We start from the raw sequence: 19207 nt of genomic DNA, 5'->3' as shown, positions 1-19207 counted from the left end.
GTCCTGCCCGACAATAGTTCCTCTCTTTTCATTCTGTGTTTTGCTCCGTCGCTAAATTGACGAATAGTTGTTTACGTATATGCCCCGTTGAGCGATGTTTCGAGTCACCACCAGAGAGATGGCATTGGCATCGCTTCGCTAACTATTTTCTCTCCCTCCCTACTTACTCTCGCGCCTTTTGCTATAATTTTATTTTTACCCATAGCGCGAGCGCGGTGCCCGGCCGCCGCGAGTCGTCTGCACTATGTTTTTCCCCATATTTCTCTTCCCCCCCCCTTCCCACGTGAGAGAGCACGCGAGAATAGATGAGCTTCCTTCGCAGACGATGTTTTTTTGTAATTAACGTTTGTGACATTTCGACTGATTCTCATTTTCCTCGCGCGCGGGACAATTGCGCGCGTGCCGCTGTGTGGTGTACCCCTCCCCCTCCCCCCTGATACAAGAGAACGGGGAAAGGGGGGGGGGGTTAATTTTTTTGCGCCTGTTTTTGGAACCATATACTTACTTTTCCCGCCATCACTCTTTCCGTGGCTTTTATAATTAACTATTTATTTTTAACCCTTTCTTTAAACTTTCATAGATCTTTTACTCGTTAGACAGCGCGTGAAAAAATCCATTATTTAACTTTAAAACCTATAAGTCTATCTCGGAGGTGACAGTTGGTCAAGTCAAGCGTAAAATTGCTTTTTTACTGTAACTTATAAATGCATTTATTAATCAGTTAGTTTGTTTGTTTGAAATACGCGACTTCTTTTTCTATTTAGAGGGTAAAGTTAGTTATTTGTCACGAATCTGTTTGATTGGTTAGTTTCTGCGAGACTATTTAGTGTCCAATCCCTCTAAACAACCGGTCAACGCCGGGTATCTTAGCTGTACTGTTTAATATAGTAAGGCAATTGCAAACTTACAGTTTATAAATTTCTCAGTGACACAAAGTTCTTAAACATTCAATAGCCACAAACAAATTCTTTAAAATAAATACATTTTTATTTCTGTCACCTCACATAGTGGTTTACAATAAATTACAAACCCACTAGAACCTCTATTGGAATTAAGTCTTCGACAATGATTAATGAAACTTCGTGGGGGATGTTTGTCTTAAACAAAACAACTAGAAGAAAGATAGCTATATTTAACTTTTTTTTTTTTGGGTGATGTCAATATAAAAAAAACGGTGCAGAGACTTCTCTCCCTATTTAAAAAGCCTTGTTTTATCGCCTACTCCTAGAGGGATAGCCAAACCTTTGGATCTGATGCTCCGTATACAGTTTATTGTTAATTTCATTGGCTGGTCGCCAGCGCACCAATGCCAAGAAAAGAAACGCGCAAGCTCGAGAGAAAATCCATTATTCTCTAGTAAACCTTTGTCTTTCAGCCAAAAAGGCCCCGCCCCCTTTCTCTCATCCCTTTCTTTAAGAAAAGTCATCCTGATGATTCTATTGGATAAGAATTGCGTCAGGGCGCGGCTCGCGTTCATCTGTATACTCAAAGCACGCGGTATATAATATTTTTAGATTAGTTCAAAGATTATTATTACGGAAATTATTTTATTGTTCTAAGAATAAGGTGATATATTAAACTATATGTAAAGGAACGTTGTTGAATTTCGTAATTAAACCTTGAAGCCTTAATATACTAATAAATTAAATTGAGTTTCGAACAATATTAAGGGTTTGTAATAGGATTAAATTAATATTTGATTTTTTTTAATTTTTTCTAATTCCAAATTTAATAATAATAAAAAAGTCTAGTAGATATTTTTAAAGTAAATTTTTTTTAAACGCTAGTTTAATTGTATCGAAACAAAATTTAAACTGTAGGTTTCGTATTAGCATTTATTATTTTTTTAATTATTGGTCTATATTACTTTTAATTTTAATGCGAATTTCGTAATAAATTAACAATTTTAAATTGCGTCAGATCTTGTTACGTTATGCAAATTACGTTTCCGTGGAAAAATAAATAAATAAATATGAATATTGAAATAAAGCCGCCGCGCTGTATCGCTAAAGCCGCCGCGATTTTATTTGCGAATAGGCTAGTGATGAATTCAAACGATTATATAACATTTTATATTCGAAGTCGTTATCTCCCACACATTTGTTGTAGAGAAACGCAGCGCGCCAGACGCTGCTGCTTTTGTCTCTCTCTCTCCTCTCAATATCACATTTTTTTGTGTCGCGTTTTGAATCGCGAACCTGGAGCTAAACGAACATGCAACCGCAACGATGGTTAGCGTTTTTGTAAGTAATTTTTATCTATGCTATAACGCGCGTAATTTTTAGAAAGTAAATAAAGCCACACTTTGTGCATGGAATCAGAGAAAATAGTAAACTTTGGATATTGTAGGTCATGTCTTCCGTAAGTTATTTTGACGATAAATTTTACTGGTTTATTTGATTAGGTTAGGTTAGATTAAGTTAACGAAAACCCGTTTCTGATTGGTTGAAATTTTGTATTAAGAGAGAGCCCACAGCTATCAAACCCTTCGAATCTATTTTTTTCTTAATTGGAAAGCATTTTGATTACTTTTAAATATATCCTGAGCCTTTATTGCTAATTTCGAAGTAATATTTTATAAAAGATTATTTAATAATTTTCATCTCCAATATAATAACTCCATGCATGATTCTATATGAAATCGATAAAAAATGTTTTCGTTTTGAGGGGGGTTTTCATTGCAGTTTAATTAACAATTATTTTTAAAATTCTTAATTCCGAATTATAATGCCTGTTTTATATTGAAACAAATAGGCCTATATAATGTTAGGATTAAGGTTATAGGTTATACATTACTATATAAATTAAACTGGTTATTTTTTATACCTTCTGATAATACAATTAAGAACTCGGCTCATGCAAAAGTACATTAAAAAAAATGATCCCTTTTGTTTAGTCTATCTTCGATATATCGGTTCGGAATAATATTATTCAAATACTGATGCTAAATAACTTAATAATAATTGCTATTTAAATTTATTCTTCATTTGTATTATAATAATAATAATTTAGGTTCAGCTAGATTATAAGAATGAATAAATATATATATATATATAACTGTTTTATAAAAAACGAGGACCAAGTACGGATCCCTTAAGGGGGGGGGGAAGAATAAAAAACCATTGTTATTTTCGTGTATATCTTCATATTGTAAAAAAAAAGAGCAACCAGATGCTCCATGAACGTAAATAATGAAATTATAGACGAGGTTTAGTACACGCAGACCCATTGTTTCGCGTTGCCACTCCTATATGAATCTAACGTTGTTTCGCTGTACAATGGCATCCTACAACTAACTCCTTTTTGTCATCTGAATAGGAATTCTAGACTGTGTATTGTGTTCTCTAGTATAGAATGTCGTAATTAACTCAAGGGTTTGTACGTAAACATGCATGGAAAACAGCCCTGGAAAACTTAGAAACATGAATGATATAAATTTGCTTAGGACATGCAACCTTAACGGAAAACCATACCTATTTTGTAATTATATCAGGAGGAAACAAACAACATTATTTTTATGAATTGAACTTTCATTCATTTTCTATATATTATATCGGTTAAAACCACTAATTTGCATATATCCGTGTTAATTTTAATCGTAATATTATTGAGGAATTATGGGAAAAAGTCAAGTTATCCTGAATTGTACTTGGCACCATTGAAGAAACCCTATCAATATTTCGTATTGCCTGGGCTATAGAACCACATATTTGCATGCCACTACAGATAAAATTAGAAAAAATGGTGAAAATCTGTACATTACGTCGGTTTGTATGTAGATTAGTTTCGAAACCCCATTAAATTTGATTTAAAAATGATTTAATCTTGAAATTATGATAAGTTGAGAAACAACATAGTAACCACAAAAAAATAAACTTCCCCAAGCTGATTTTGCCATTCTATGAATTTTTAAATTTCTTTAAATAAACAAAAGAAAAAACCGTAATATTTCAAATCCCTGACCAGTTTTAAAGACTTATACGGTAAGTCATGGTCAAGTGTTAGTGTAGCGACTAATGGCGCGTGTATTTTATAACCGTGGTCTTGCGGGGTTCAAATGAAAAGTGACCGTATACTTCAAAAAGTTTTTAAAGTGATTTTCGCTGTTCATTTCCCACCCCTCTGTGAAATTAAAGCCCCTTGTTGAACGGCTCTTCTTGTAGCAAAAATCTAATCCATCTCACATTTCTAAAGCAGAAACGGATATCCTGATTTAATGATCAAAGTAGAGAGAGAGAGAGAGAGAGAGAAAAAGAAATCAGGATTATTTCCATTCCTGCTTGCAAGTCTTCGCTTCCTGTATCAGGGAGGAGTTAGTAGGCCTTAGGCTTAATGGGGACGCCTTAGGCAACCTCCTTAATCACGTGATATAAAGCTTGGCTATGTCATTTTTCCTAATGTTCCGCGCATTTGCTAGGCCTAAATGAGAATACATTTTTTCCCCAAGTATACCACCATTTTTTGGGATTTTTGTGCTAAAACGTTGTAAATCGTCATTAACGTAAGGGATAGATACGATGATCTCGCTCTTAAAAGTATACTCCGAATAGGGTTTGTTCTAATAGGTAAAAATGAAATGGCGTTTCTTTTTTAGGGTTGGGAAAGAATTCGACCCTAAGAGACTCATTTAAATTGTACAGTTCGTTTGACAAGGACGTTTCCCCATCTATTAAGAGGAAATTTTCGAACAATATTTTAATGAGTGCTTAGGGATTTTTGCACTTTTTCTCTTTACCCTATTTTGTCGATAATAGTAGCTATAGGGTCCTTTTATTAAGACTCACGATACGCGACGGTGTTTGTGTACTGTGTAGACTTTGCTAAAAATTTTTAATCGCCTCTGTATAAGCATTATAAGGATGAGGGGGTGATAATACTATAGCTCGACATGTGGGATTATGTAGAAATAATCGAAATAAAAAAAATAAAAAACTGAAAATATTTGAATAGATAAATTGTTCGACATTGTTTTAATAACAAATTATAGAACTAAACAATGCGCAAGTTATAAATAACTTCTAGGAAAATTTTGTCGCGTAATTACATTAGGTTATGTCGAATTAATTTCTTTTAATGATGCATACAATTTAATAAATTTTTACTCTTTGAACTATAACTATTTCTGGACAGTAATGTTCTGAAGTTTAAATTTCTGCCATCTACGACTTAAAATTTATTCTCGAGATGAACGAAGGAAAGGAGGAAGTAAGGTTGAGGTGGAAAAGGGAAAAAAGCTTAATAGTTGATAAGAAAGGGCGAGAATACGAAGTTTCTAATAGTTGTTAACGTAAGCTTGATTTATTTCTTGGCTTTTCGGTCAAAGGAGATGGCTGCGGAGTTAAGATTTTTCCCTTCTTGACTTAGAGATGTGGTGATGGTGGTGGTGGTATTTTCTGTTGGGAAAACGAAGGAAGAGGAGAGAGAGAGAAAGTCACTTTTCTTAGTTCTTCGGGGGTGATTATTTATCGTGTGAGTGGTCGAGCCTTTTTCCTTCTAAGGCGGCAGCAGCGCCGATCACGCGCACCTGTGACACTCTGACGAATGACTTTTCTTTCCTCTCGAGATGCTGTTTCGCTTTGCTTTTTATTCCGATTTGCCCCCCCCCTTATGCCCCCCGCCATCTTAGTTCCCAATGCTTCTGTTATACCATTACCATTGCCAACAGACCTACCAACTAACTGAAAGTAAAACCCGCTTCCGAGTCCATGGTTCCTCGGAAACTCCTTCATAGTTTTAGCGCATCGGATCATAATGGGTTTTGATAACCTTGGGGTTTATTTACTATTAGAATCATCCGAGCTCTTCGTTACTGGACATACAAGTCACGCAAATCAATATTTTCGTATTAGCTACGTGTGGTTTGGAACATTATTGCAAAAGGAAATGTTTGCTGCTCATTTGTGAAGTTTGTGGTTAGGTATATAGAATAATTCAAGATATGGTAGAGGGGAAATTATGACACGGATTTGTTTCGCGACCAACTACATTTACTTTTAGTTTAATGACTTGTTTTAACTAGATAGGTGTATCTTAAACAATGCCTTTGATCGCGCGTTCTTCAGGAAGGTTGTTTGATGATGACAATAAGGGACCTGTACTGACAAAGGCACACCCACTTTTTAAAACAAAGGGTTTTTCAGATCGTGGGTAGTATTTTGTTAGTGCGTGGTTAACCCTTTATTTATAACATACTTTTCAGCTGTTCAACGTTAAGTCTTCGCATCTCCATAACACAATCAATTTGGGAAAACAAGTTAGACCTATCGTCTGTAAATCCAGGGCGCATTTTCGGGGCCTTTTATTAACTCATCAATTACGTATAATTTTAATAATAGTTTCCCGCCATAACCGATATATTTCACACTATATTAAAGGGCGCGCGCGCGCCTTTCCGCGGCCGCCAGTTTACACACAATATGGGTCCCAAAAATCCCCGACTTGCCTTTTAAATCGGCTTATTAGATGGCGATATTATACGGTTGGGCATCATTTAACTAAAAAGGGCGCCTTGCTACTTGAAAGATGCCGAGATAATAGAATTTGGCGGGAAAACACACGAGGCCAGGCAACGTTGGCTAAAAGGGTCCCGTCATTTATTTAGCTCGAGAAAGGGGGGCATTAAAGGCGTTCAAATGGCTCGTGCGTAATTGAACACAGCTTGCTTCCCGTTTTCGCCCCTTTAACTCTGCCAAGAGAGAGAACTCTGCTTTCGGGAAAACAAATGGGAGAAACTGATTGGTCACTTTGTTTAAAACGCGCGCTACCTCGCGTGAGGTTTAGCTAACCTGGCACGAGGTATAGGGAAATGGCGGGAAAAGACCGATTTAGGCGCTAAATTTCACGCGATTTTAACAATCAACAAATACATACGGGCGCGTTGAATCACGGGGATCACACACACACCTTTCCCCATCCAAATATCGTTTCATTAAATTGGTTTATTATTCAGATTTTATAAAAGGTAAAGATGGAATAGAAAAGTTTCCAGGGAAATAGTAAAAGGAATACTTTTTTACAAGAAAGGTATTGCGATTGGAGTTTAAAATTCTCCTGTTTTAATACAGCGTTTGGTCAAGCGCATCGTTAAAGTAATTATATAATGCAATTCGATTTTTGAAGCTTAAAAATAGGCATATGTTCCGACTACGTATCGCATTCTTAATGTGCCAAAGAACATATACGCGTTTTGAATTTTTGTCCAGCCATATCTCAAGTTTCCATTTTTTTCCTTTCTTTCTTTTTTTCCATAGGAGTATGTCTTCTAAACGCAAAAGTCCCCCGACAAAATTTCAAGCGAATGAGCAGCAGAATGAAGTAGCGAACTCGTCCGTCGGCGGCGGTTCGAACGCGGAACGCCTTTCCTCTTCTTCGGCAAACGCGGCTTTAACGACGGGGCGAGATAGACACCAGCCGACCTCGGAAGAGGAAGACGAAGGGGATCGAGGCGCCTGTAGCGGAGAAGAGACTGAGGAAGAAGGCGGCCAAGGCGACTTCGGATCATCCCGACGCCACGAGCAGACGACAACGACTACCGGCTTCTCATCCTCCAACGCCACCGCCCAACAAATGCCCCAACACTTAATGGGGGGACAAGGTGGCAGAAGTTGGAGAGGCGACAGCGCTTCGGGTGAAGTGCCCACCGAAGAAGACGACCAGGAAGAGTTTATGGAAGATGACGAAGGCATGCACGCCGAAGATGAAGCTGATGACGACGAAGACTCCATAGAAGACTTAGCTAGAGGTAGGATAAACTACTCTAAAGTTTGTTAAACGCCCCAGTTAAAAGTTGGGACAAAACGAGGTGCTTATTCCTTATTAAACCTAAATTTGAGTCCTGGACAATTGCCATTAGATTGTTTGACGTATCAGACTAATTTTTTGAACCGAATATTAGATCCTTGATGAAGGGACGCTGTAATATGTTTCAATGTGCATGCCTTTCCTCCAGAGCTCGCATACGTTTTTATTGGTGAACCTGATTGGGTGTGATCAAACTATTCCGTGGTCCTAACACTCGACTCGCGTTCTTTTCAGACTTGGCAAGTCCATTATCGACACTGGTCAAGCGACCTTCGAAGAGTTACGTCACGAACGAATTGCTAGTTACTGGCAAGGATAAAAAGTCACCCATAGACGATTCAACGACGGATTCGGAGTACGACTCCGACCAGAACCTCTTGGCTAGCGACGCGGCCACTAAATTATTATTACACGATTTTCAAATGCAACAGAACGCCCTGCAACAGCAGCAACATCAACAAATGCAAAACAAAATGTTGGCAAACTCCGTTTCGTCATCCGGAAGTAACGCGAACGCGTCATCGAGGGCTTCTCATTCTCAGAAGAGCCGCTCCATGGACGATGTCCTCAAACGATTAGCTTCCAAAATGAACCGGGGAGCGACGTTCCGCGAAAATGACGAAGTAGTTCAAAGGTTACCGGGCTCTCCCGCCCTAAGGAGCGCGCCAACTTCAAGTATCATGTCTCGGAAATCGAGGAAGAATAAATTAAGGTAAGTTTCATTACTTTTTTTTTTGACAGTCCGACCATAAAATAGTGGAATAATGTTTAAAACATCTGTAAACAAACTTATAAATTTATTATTCATTATTTTTCAGTTCGGAATCTTCTCGGCCCAATTCCGTGTCCCGGAACGCTTCCGCCGACGAAGAAGAACCTCACCATCCACAAGGGCGCAACTTCTTACCAGCTTCGTCCGCTATGGAAGGTCTGGAGGGCGAAGTACTTGACGAAAACCAACTACGTCAAATGTGGTGGCACATGCCCCGTCCTCGTGTCGATGAAGACGAGGATGGACAAAGTGAAACGACAACGGACCGGCGATCCTCATTACAATCCGAAGATTTAAACGATAACTACCAGCAACACCGACGCAAAAGTGGGCACGCCCCTCAAAGGCAACATCGCGAAGACGAAGATGTCGTCAAGAATGTCTTGAAGACGGTACTCGGAGACGGATCCCTCGTCGAAAAAGAAAGGAGATTGTCCGAAGTATTAGAACAACTTCAGAAAATAAAGGAACAGTTCCTAGCGCAACAGGAGCTTAAAACATTGGTGAGTCCCTGTTTTCTTTGTTGTTTTATTTATTTATTCTTTGAGTGTTTTGAAACGAGTCTTTGTTTAACTTATATTATGACGTCACCACTAATTAGCTATTCACAAAATCATCGTGTAAAATACCGTTTAAATGGTGCTTCGTTAGGTTAGGTGAAAGTTGAAAATGTTGTGTTTGTCACACGTGAAACAATGTAGGAGTTAAATAATTATCCCTATCGCCCCTTTTTAATACCATATTAGGGTAAAATAAGACTGGATCATTATTTAAACCCCAGACAGTAGGCTGTATTTTTTGCGTGTAAAACTTTAGGAGATAACGTTACCAATTTGACACGGCATTCTTATCCTCTTAGAATTTTAATAGGCTTAGCTAAAAAAGAAAAAAAAAGGACCCAAAAAACATTAGAAACTGCGGGCCAGGGTGTGAGTATTTGATCCTCTAGGTCTACCATCATGGTCTAGTTAGCCAAAAAAAAAACTAAAACACACATCTCTCTCTCTTTCTATCTATCTCGTCTTCTGACATTGTTAAAGCCTTAGCAACAAAGAACTATCTTTAAACTTTCTCCTGGGTTTTGGGTAAACCGATATCTTTTCACCAGCCCACCTCACCTCAACTCCCTCAGAAGCAAACTTAACTGTCTTAGTAAGAAACCGAAGCGCCCACAACAGATTTTTTAAAAAAAGTGGTCCTATAGAGACACAAAAAGCCAAAAAATAGAGAAAAGCTGTAAGAGTTAACACATATATGTACAGGGTGTTTTTGATAAGTCTGACTTAAATTAAGGGGTTGATGTTTGTTGGGTGCACGATTTTGAGTCAGAACACACCCTGTATATCTCTGGTCTAAACATCAACCCACTGTGTTTTTATTTAAACCCCTTCTTAATCGGAAAGACCTAAGTCTTTAAAGGGACAGTGAAAGTGTTGGTTGTAAAATTCTAGTATAATTTCTTGTTCCCAATGTTTTATTGTATTTAGAGAAACACAAGTTTCTCCATTACCTTTACCAATTCCACGATTAAACGTCTGACCATTCCATTATCTCTTTACCTTTTGCCAGAAACTAATACCCGCCTTTTAAGTTTAGCATCGCCTAGAAAGAATGGAATTTAAAATTTCTTTTTCTTTCACTTTCTCGGAAAGCTTTTCTTCCGCCACGATCTATTTTGCCTCTAGAGAATAAACTATGTTATAAGAAAAACAATTTCCCGCTTAAACAATAAATAAGGCGGCTGTGTTGTGACGTCATACCCCGCACGTTTCAAGCTCTCTCGAGTGCTTCAGAGTTTCCGTCTATTCCATCTTAGTTGAGCACGTGGATGAGAACGCGCGTGAAAGAGAATTGGGAGGATTTTTAGTTTGGCGGGAAATACTGGCACGCGCTAAAATTCTCGCGCTTTTTCCGTAGCTTCCCTCCTTTTTTCTCGCAATTTTTTTCTTTACTCCCCTCGTTGGTTAGAAATTTCAACGGGAGAGGAAAGAAGCGATTTCTACCGCAAAATAGCCTGTCGTCTCTTGAGCTTCTCTTTTCTCTAAATTTTCATCCTCTTAGCATCACTCTTATCCTCGAGATAGAAAGGAAAAGAAAAAAAAATTGTTTCAAAATCTGATAAAAGCGAAACTGTGTTTCTTATGTTAAATGTAACTATTAAATAAGATAGGATAAGATGATAGTATTTTATAGATAATTATCTAGGCCTAATATGATTTAGTTTGAACTATTAGAATAGTTCTAATATTCAAATCAATTTAACCTTTAAAACTATTATTTTCCCTCAAATTTAATTTAAATTCTTCGGAAATTAAACACTTATAGATAATTATCTAGGCCTAATATGATTTAGTTTGAACTATTAGAATAGTTTTAATATTAAAATCAATTTAAGAGCCTAAAAACTAATATTTTCCAGCAAATTTAATTTAAATTTTTCGGTAATTAAACACTTATAGTTTAATTATAGTAGAAAACTATTGAAATTACGGTAAAACGAACCTCTTAAGGACTAAAATGTTCATTCCATGAACTGTAAAGTACCTACCATTGTATTCTTCCGAAACAAAAGTCGGGTCTTCATTTTGCGCGCCGAGGTAACGGAGGAAAACCACGAATAAAACCGTAGATAGTGAGTGGTATAGGGATTGGGTTCTAGAAGCTGAGGATGAGATTGAAACGGAGAGAGAGAGAGAAAAAAGAAGCTCTGGATGAAGGGGGATAGAGAATCGCGCGCTTGTCATCAACTTTTCTATTGTATACACTAAAAACTGCAGCGCGCGCGATATAGTTATAAATACAAAGCAGAGCACGTGCGCTCGTTAATCAAGACTACCGGGGGTAAATAATAGCCCCTCTACTCTCACTCTCACTCTCACGCGCCGCGCCGCTCATTTTTAGCTCATGAAACAACCCTATGTAACTAACAACTAAACTATATCTCCGGAAAAAGATTTCCCGCCTAATTTTTTTTCGCGGTCTAATAGTCCCGCCAATTGTTGTCCGTCTCCTTTAAATGACCCCGTTGATGAGGGGTTTGTGCTTCAAACGTCAAATATCTATTCCCAGTATTATCCTTCTCCCCAATAGCCCACCCAATCCATCGCAGTAGACCTTTGTCAATGTCGTGTTAAACACAATATTAGCGTCTTCTTTAAGTAGATTTAATTGTGTTATTAAGTCAGATTTAAGAATATCAGGTCTGATTTGAAATCAGGCGTCTGGTGGTTATATAGTAACCATCTTCGTTAGGCTTAGCAACCGAACAGAGAGATGAGAGACATCAAATAATTTTTTTTAGAAACATATTTATATTTCATAAATTCCTTACAGTTTTTTTTATGGTTTGACCCTAGTGCTCCGATTTCAGTGTGTGGGCGGTGAATGTGTCTTTAGAAGAATTTCTCGTTAGGATTTCTATACTGTCTTCCATCCAGTTGAGGGTTGCATGGCGCGCCGCTTTCTAGAAAAGATGGGGTGTGTGTGTGAGTTGGGGTATAGCCGAGAAAATTTCGGGCATTCTAGCGTAGCTGAGAAGATTCTCCTTAGGAAGCAAAATGGTAGTTAGTGAAAGTAGATTATCTCGAAGACACACGCGTGGAAACCTTTTCTAATTTGCAAGTGTATTTTACTGGAATAGAAAAAAATCCGGAATTTACTCCAAGGGTTTTTGTTAGAGCAAATAACTTCCAGATAGTCTACTTTCGCAGTTAGTTATTTCATATACATATCCTTGTGTTTTTGGTTCGGGGGTGTCGGCGTCTCTAAAGGCTAAATACTATAGAGAATGTGAACTGGGAACACATTGCGCCACCCAAGATGATAGCCGTACAACCGTGAACTTATTGATAAACATTTGAAAAGGATGAGAATAGGAGAGGAGAGACAGAGAGAGCTATGGACATAATACAGTTATTGTCTTTGTTTCCTATTATAACCAACATATTTTTTCATCTCTCGCTTGATCTTCATTTTATCTCTCCATCAAATCATATCATACGGTTACGCTATTATTCTTCATCGCCCCCTTGTGTCTCAGAGCTACACTAGCTCTGTTCTTTCAATCTGATGTGATGCTGCGATGCTATGGGGGAAAATCCAGAAGGCCCTATATATAACCATATACATACGCTCTTATTTATTATAAACAGATAGTTTTATTTGGGTTGGTTTTCTTTATACAGCTAGGGAGGATAGATCAAAATGTCGACTCAAAATTAATCTACCATAGAACTATCCCACTGAACTTCGGTCCTTTTGGAAGAACCTGTATTACTTAAATATTAGAAGAACGGATAACGGAATTCCAAGTTAAATCATTTTGTTGCTACCGGTGTTAGAGTTTGTAAAATTTCTCAAAAAAAAATTAGAATACGAATTTTAGAATTTAGAACGTAAGGAACCATCCCTTACTGTTCATAACTTATGCATAAAAAGCGTATAATCCATTAGGTCTAGAACTTAAATTCCATAAAAGTATACAGGGGAAAAAAACCACTCCCCGTCAAAGTTTCCTTACACTATACTCGCAAAATAAAAAAGTAAAAAATACATTTTTTAATACTTGACATTAAAATAAGGAACTGAGAGAAGGAGGAGATAAGGGGTTTGGGGTAATATTTTCATAATTTCTGGGGTTTAAAAAAAAACCCCCAAAACTAAAATAGGCACAGGCCACTCTTTTAGAAATGGAATCGCTTCTACGTGTTTTCATTTCAACCCCTGAGTTTTCGGTGCAAAAAAAAAGTAAACTCAACCAAAGACATTGAAGGGGTTTGGGGAGGGGGTGCATTCCCATCCCATTTAAATCTACCATAAAGGGGTATATTACACAGTAGACTTGGCGACACAACCACTGCACAGTCTAACTTAATGGCCCGCCGGCTTAAGCTATTAAAAAAAAATATTCTCACCCAAAAAAAAAATAGTTCGTACCATCTCCTCCTTTATTTTAACGACATTTTTTTGCTGGTTTAATAATTGAAGATCCGTAGCGCATGACGTCATTAATTTTTCCCTGGGTTCCTTTTTTTTTGCGAAGATGGACCAGTTGATGGATATGATAACCATTTCCTGGTTTTGGAGGTTTAGGTGGTTTGGTAGATTATTCAAAACTATAACTATAGATATTTCTTGAAAGTCATGTTCGTACAAACATGGAAAATAGGGAAGACTTTATGTTCCTAACCATGGACAAAATGAGTAGTAATGACTACGTCATGGTGGCCATCTTGAATCCATGTGTATCTGGGTAGTCATTACTACTAAAATGAACTTGGAAATGTTTTTCTGAATCCTGAAAATTTTTAAAGCTCCTGAAGATTTTTCCTTAAACTGGACGTGGGTTAGATGAATATTTAAATAATTAATTTTTAGAATAGGAACTTTAAAAAGACTTTTAACCATATTTCATCCCCCCTTTAGGCATTAAACATATCCCAACTCCAATATGACTAACATTTTTCTGATATTAAAAATTTAGAAAAACGCATCACATCATGCGATGGTGAAATCGGGGGGAAAAGAAAAACATTATTCCATATTTTCAACGGAATTGTTATTTACTCCATACCTATCTGAGCGATTCATACATGTATAAGTTTACCTATTTTTATCATGTATGGACATATTTTATACCACAAGGGAAAGCGTATATAGTTTTATTCACGACGGCGTTTCCTCCCCTTTGATAAAATATAAGTATGGCATGTGTTTTCGAAGTTATATAGGCATAATCATTATCTGTTCTGAGCACGTATTTTTCTAAAACACAAGGCATTTTCGCGTGGCTTCCATAGTATATAACCTGAGCCTGAACCTTTATCCTTAACGCGTAAGCCTTGGCTATATTTTCCCGGTCGTCTATTCTCTCTCAAGGGATCAAGCGACAAAGCACTCGATTCTAGCGGCTTATATATATAGAATATATATAGAGAGAGAAGTACACGCGACAATCATCTCCTACCACGGAATTATTCCAATAGTCCCATGAATGTAGACTTCGTTTCATGGGACCAAGTGAACGTGGGGTTTGAGCGAAATAACCCTCGTCAAATCAGTCCCCACAACCTATAGAATAACTAGAGATACATGGAAGCAACACTGAGAATATTTTCTCCCAGAGCTCAATTAAGCTCATGACGCTTGGGTCAATGGGTCATGGTGACGTCAACAAAGTATCATCGCATTCCCGGTGTCGTTTCCCTTGTATGTTATAGTTATTCAGTTAGTGAGATTCATGGTACAAATTGGTAAACTCAGGATTGGAGTGATGGGGAAGGAAGGATGCTGGAATCGGAATTGTTTTTACTTTGCACGATCGGCCCATTTGTCCTGGACCCCAATGTGCGTTGTCTTTCTTGTGTAGTGTACCGACCGCTCTTTTTCCTTTACCAAGCTGTACTTTGACCCTAGAGGAGCAGCTCCACTCTCTAGTCCTAGTTGCTCCCGATGGAATAAACTATATATATATATATATATATATATATATATATATATATAAGTAGAGAAATAGGTCTACCCAAGTCTGAGAATCCTAACTCTTTTTGACGTTGTTACCGACTGGTCTAGTTCACATTTGAAAACAGAAATGGAAATATTAAATGTTAACTTATATCTTCAAATGGTGATGGAATATTTCTCTGTGATATTTACGCTAGAATTTTGTAAACTGTTAAAAGTTTTTCGTTTATACTTCTTCATAGACTTGTTTATATAGTTTTTGGTAAATTTTAAATCCCATAACCCCTGCGAAAACACTCGATAGCTACCTACCAATACACCAAAGCAAAACGTGTGAAACACTTCTACAGGCGTTTCTTTTTAAAGGAATGTAATAATATTTCTTAAAAACAAATTGAATATTTTAAAAATTCAAAATTCATCTTCTAAATTGTTTTTTTGAATATCAATTCCAATAGATATAGACGTAACCATACTACGGTACGTGACCCCTTATCTTTTAGTCCTTTATTTTGGTAGGGGGACTAGCCTCCCCATCATCCGTAAGTGGTGAATCAAAAATCATAGATCGTGGATCGAGAGGAGGAAGCAGGGGACTCTGGTGAGAGGCTAGACCCTAGAACTCCCTTAATAGAAGGTTTTTCTCTCTCTCTCTCTGATCTTCATCTATCCTTTATATTATATCCCATGAGGATAAGGGATACGGTAGAGGAGAAAAACCATGAGTGAGGATGAAGAGACCCCTGTAAGCCCTTAGTTGTCGGACATCCTTTGTAGCAATGATAAAAAAAATCCCCTTTGTGCGGCCCACCTAATACTTTCAATGTGGTAATATTTGTGGACTTCATCAAGCCTCTGTTTTATTTAGTTTCGTTTTAGTTTCTAGCCTATCATTTACATCTTTGTTGTCAACCTAACCCTATGTCATGCAGACCATACTACCCTTTTTGGAAAGGATCTATTGATTTAACTTCCGCTTAATATACGGAAATTCTTGTTTTTGACCACTGTCCACCTATCCCTGGTTATAATGTTACTTCCTTTCCATACTTCCTAGTGTCCAAGTGGGTGGTCTTCGATTCGTCGTACCTCACGAGTTACAGCGTGTTAAGCCTTAGCTCCATTCTGGAAAACTGTAGTACATCACCTCGGGGGGTTATATTGGTATGGTCAGAAATGACCACCATTTTCTACGGAGTCTGATAATCCCCCGTTCACGAGTGGAATCGGATTATCCTATAATCAGTTGTCAATTCTGCTCGTCTGTCATCTCGCCATCTTAAGCCTTGGGCAAGGTTTCCTTTAGTTTTTAGCTCAGGCGGGGCAGGAAAAAGCCCTTATCTATTACATCAATAGGACATACAGATCGCGTAAGTCTGTTTCGCAGGAAATGGGTAATGGGAGAGGTATAACGCGCTAACTTCTCCGCGGGATTTCTCTGGTTTTTGATCCCTTTTTGGGCTCGTTTCCGCCAAAAGAACAGTTTTCTTTCTGAGATAACCTCATTATTTTTCATCTAAACATTTGTCAAAGTCCGAGTTAACCTCTCTGGTTTGTCACCTTTGACCCTTTATACTCTCAATTTTCGTGGAATAGGTTTGAAAGATAAAAGTGTAAATGATAATGTGGAAAGGTTTCATATATGGTGAAATAATTTTAGGAAGTAAGTCCAGACAGACATCAAAAACATTTCGAAAGGAAATAGCCCTTAGTACATTCTTAAACTCTCTATTTACCCATATTGAATACGCAATCTGACCACGCGACTGTAGACACATTTAAACTTAATTTAGAAAAAAAGTATCTCCATAACTTTTTTTTGTAAACCCATATTTTAATAATAAATTATACTTTAGAGGATGTAATTATACCAAAACTAAATCAGGGACGTCTCGGCATACAAACATTTTACATAAATTACTTATAATATTAAACTTTGTACCATCAGCAAGGAGAGAGAGAGAGAGAGAAAAAAAAAAAGAAGAGATAATATCATTGGATATAATCAAAACCATAGACACAAGTTTCATAAACCTTCGAAAATATTTTTGTGGCTCATTAATTAGAAGTCTCGCCTCCTAAGCGAGCTGCAAGTTTTGAGTTTCATTCATAGATATTTTTTCCCCCTCTTCGTCGAACTTTGGAACGTATGGCTTTGCTATTCATATTCGAAAAATAAATTTGCATAATAGTTTTAAAATCAGTCTTCCATCTAAACAGCGCGTAGTCATTTTAAAAAGCCCTACTCTCTCGCCGCGACCCTTTAGTTTCTATTTTAAAACAAAGTTGTACTATGTTATTGTAAATCGGTTTTAAACTTTTTTTTTTTTAATTCTTGACAGACCCACATGTATGTCTGCTCCGTTTCCTTATAGCTTGCTTCGGTATGGTACAGTTTGAAACCTAGCTTAGCTCGTTGCATTATTAAACTTTGACCAAGGATAATTTAGACACTCCGTTACGTTCCGCCATGTTAGATTGTTTCCGTGAATTAATGTTACATTGTTTCTTTTTTGGGGGGTGAGTTAGTGGTTGTAATATAGCAGGGGTCATAGTTCATACCTGTACCATAAGGTTGAAGAATGTAGAAGTCGCGTTCACACTGAGTGAGGTTTTTTATTTAGGTTTAAAAACATTTAAGGGTTATGGGAGCGAACATACATAAGCAAGGGTTTTTAGGTTTTGAACAGTACAATAATGGTAGGTAGGCCTTTGCCAATGCACGCGTGGCTTCGTATTCTAATCTGTTGTCTGGAACTTGGTTGTCTTGATGATAAGATATGGATTTAGGCTTAACGCGCTACCACTGACTCTGCTACGCTCTGCTTGCTAAGTCGATAAAGAAAGAAAGAAAAAAACTGAAACTTCCTTGGTATGGTGAGAAACAGTAAACGGGTAGGCGGTAGGTGGGGCCATGTATAAGAAAAGAGTGGGGGGTTTATCCGTGGCTTGTCAGTGGAGAAATCCCAGATGCGCATTATTCCCTGTCACCCCTTGTTTTAACCCCCATTCTTTCTATACGTCCACGATACTTCGTTTCACAACTTGAATGCAGTGTACTGCCAATTAGGCTCCTGATTTTGTAGTGTTTTGGGTGTCAAGTAGTTTGTAAAGGGAGCGTGAAACTGTACTAATTGGCGTAATATCACACTCGAAAATAAGGCTTAACAATTTAAGATTTAGGCTTAGCTTAACTGAAAGAGCGATTTCACTCAACTTTGATGAAATTTAGTTTTAAAACTAGGAGAAACTCGGGGAACTTTGTTGCTTAACACTTGTTTTCATTTTAGCCTTCGTACATAGTGGGTTCGCGTAATGGTACCATCTACGCTATCGTTTTCTCGTCTGTTTTAGCGCCAATGTCTTTTCTTTTCCTTCATTTTTAGAGGATAGGTCCCCTCCTTTAACCTCGGTGACCTTTTAAGGGACGAACTTTATATCCCTCCTTCCTTGCCTCTGATATAGCTATAGTTTCTTTCCCAAACGTTCCAGATTTGACCCCGGATGACCCCCTTTATCGTTTCTCTCCTCGTTTGGGTTCTCGTTGTCTTGTCGTCGCTACGTCTCCTCCAACGAGGTTCGTTTTCTCGGGTCACATTCGCACTGTGCGTTTAGTTTACTGTACCACCATGCACTGTCTCGTTGTAGAATGAGGCCCGTTTCTAGTCAGGATGATGTTATGTCTGAACTGAACTGTTTTGTATCTTTTGTCAGCTCTTGTTTCTTTATGCGCGATGCAGTTTAGTATATCTCTTCTTCTCCCTCTTTCTCATAAAACCAACGAGCGAACGTTTATAATTGGTGAATCTGCGTTTCATTCTGAAACAACGCAGATTGACTGCAAGCATGTCGAGACTGACGCCGACGACTTATTTCACCTCGGAAATAAACTTTACTCTTATCATAACGATTTTTTTCATTTTATTTACTTGAAGCTAGTTTTCTTATTTACGATTTAGCTTATCAAGGAAAATTAATTTTCTATAATAGCAATCTCTAATCTCTTACAATTGATCTTCGCCGAATTTTTCTAAACAGAATCATGGTTTAATTGTTGTTTATGCCTTTTTTCAAGGACTCTTTGCGAATTGCCCTTAGATGACAATATGAAATGAAACACGAAATTTGAGTTTCGAGATTCGAGCTTGTTACCCAAGAGTTTGTTATCGGATT

General features: G+C 37.6%; 1 protein-coding gene across 4 annotated transcripts in view; it reads left to right on the top strand.

The window, feature by feature from the left end:
- LOC149677234 (uncharacterized) overlaps nucleotides 1-19207 on the top strand; it is a 241874-nt gene that overhangs the window by 210644 nt on the left and 12023 nt on the right. For all 4 annotated transcript variants that reach the window (XM_089838260.1, XM_089838261.1, XM_089838259.1 and 1 more), the window contains 3 exons: nucleotides 7251-7741; nucleotides 8035-8512; nucleotides 8619-9075. In XM_089838260.1, the coding sequence (XP_089694386.1) occupies nucleotides 7255-7741; nucleotides 8035-8512; nucleotides 8619-9075 (1422 nt within the window). In that variant the 5' untranslated portion in view covers nucleotides 7251-7254. The remainder of the gene's footprint in view (nucleotides 1-7250; nucleotides 7742-8034; nucleotides 8513-8618; nucleotides 9076-19207) is intronic.

This window comes from Phalangium opilio, unplaced genomic scaffold, assembly GCF_054372755.1.
Source record: "Phalangium opilio isolate 3A_F unplaced genomic scaffold, DU_Popi_V2 ptg000045l_1, whole genome shotgun sequence".
NCBI lineage: Eukaryota > Metazoa > Arthropoda > Arachnida > Opiliones > Phalangiidae > Phalangium > Phalangium opilio.
Note: the sequence above shows the minus strand (reverse complement) of the source record. Positions and strands in the feature narration are given on the sequence as shown.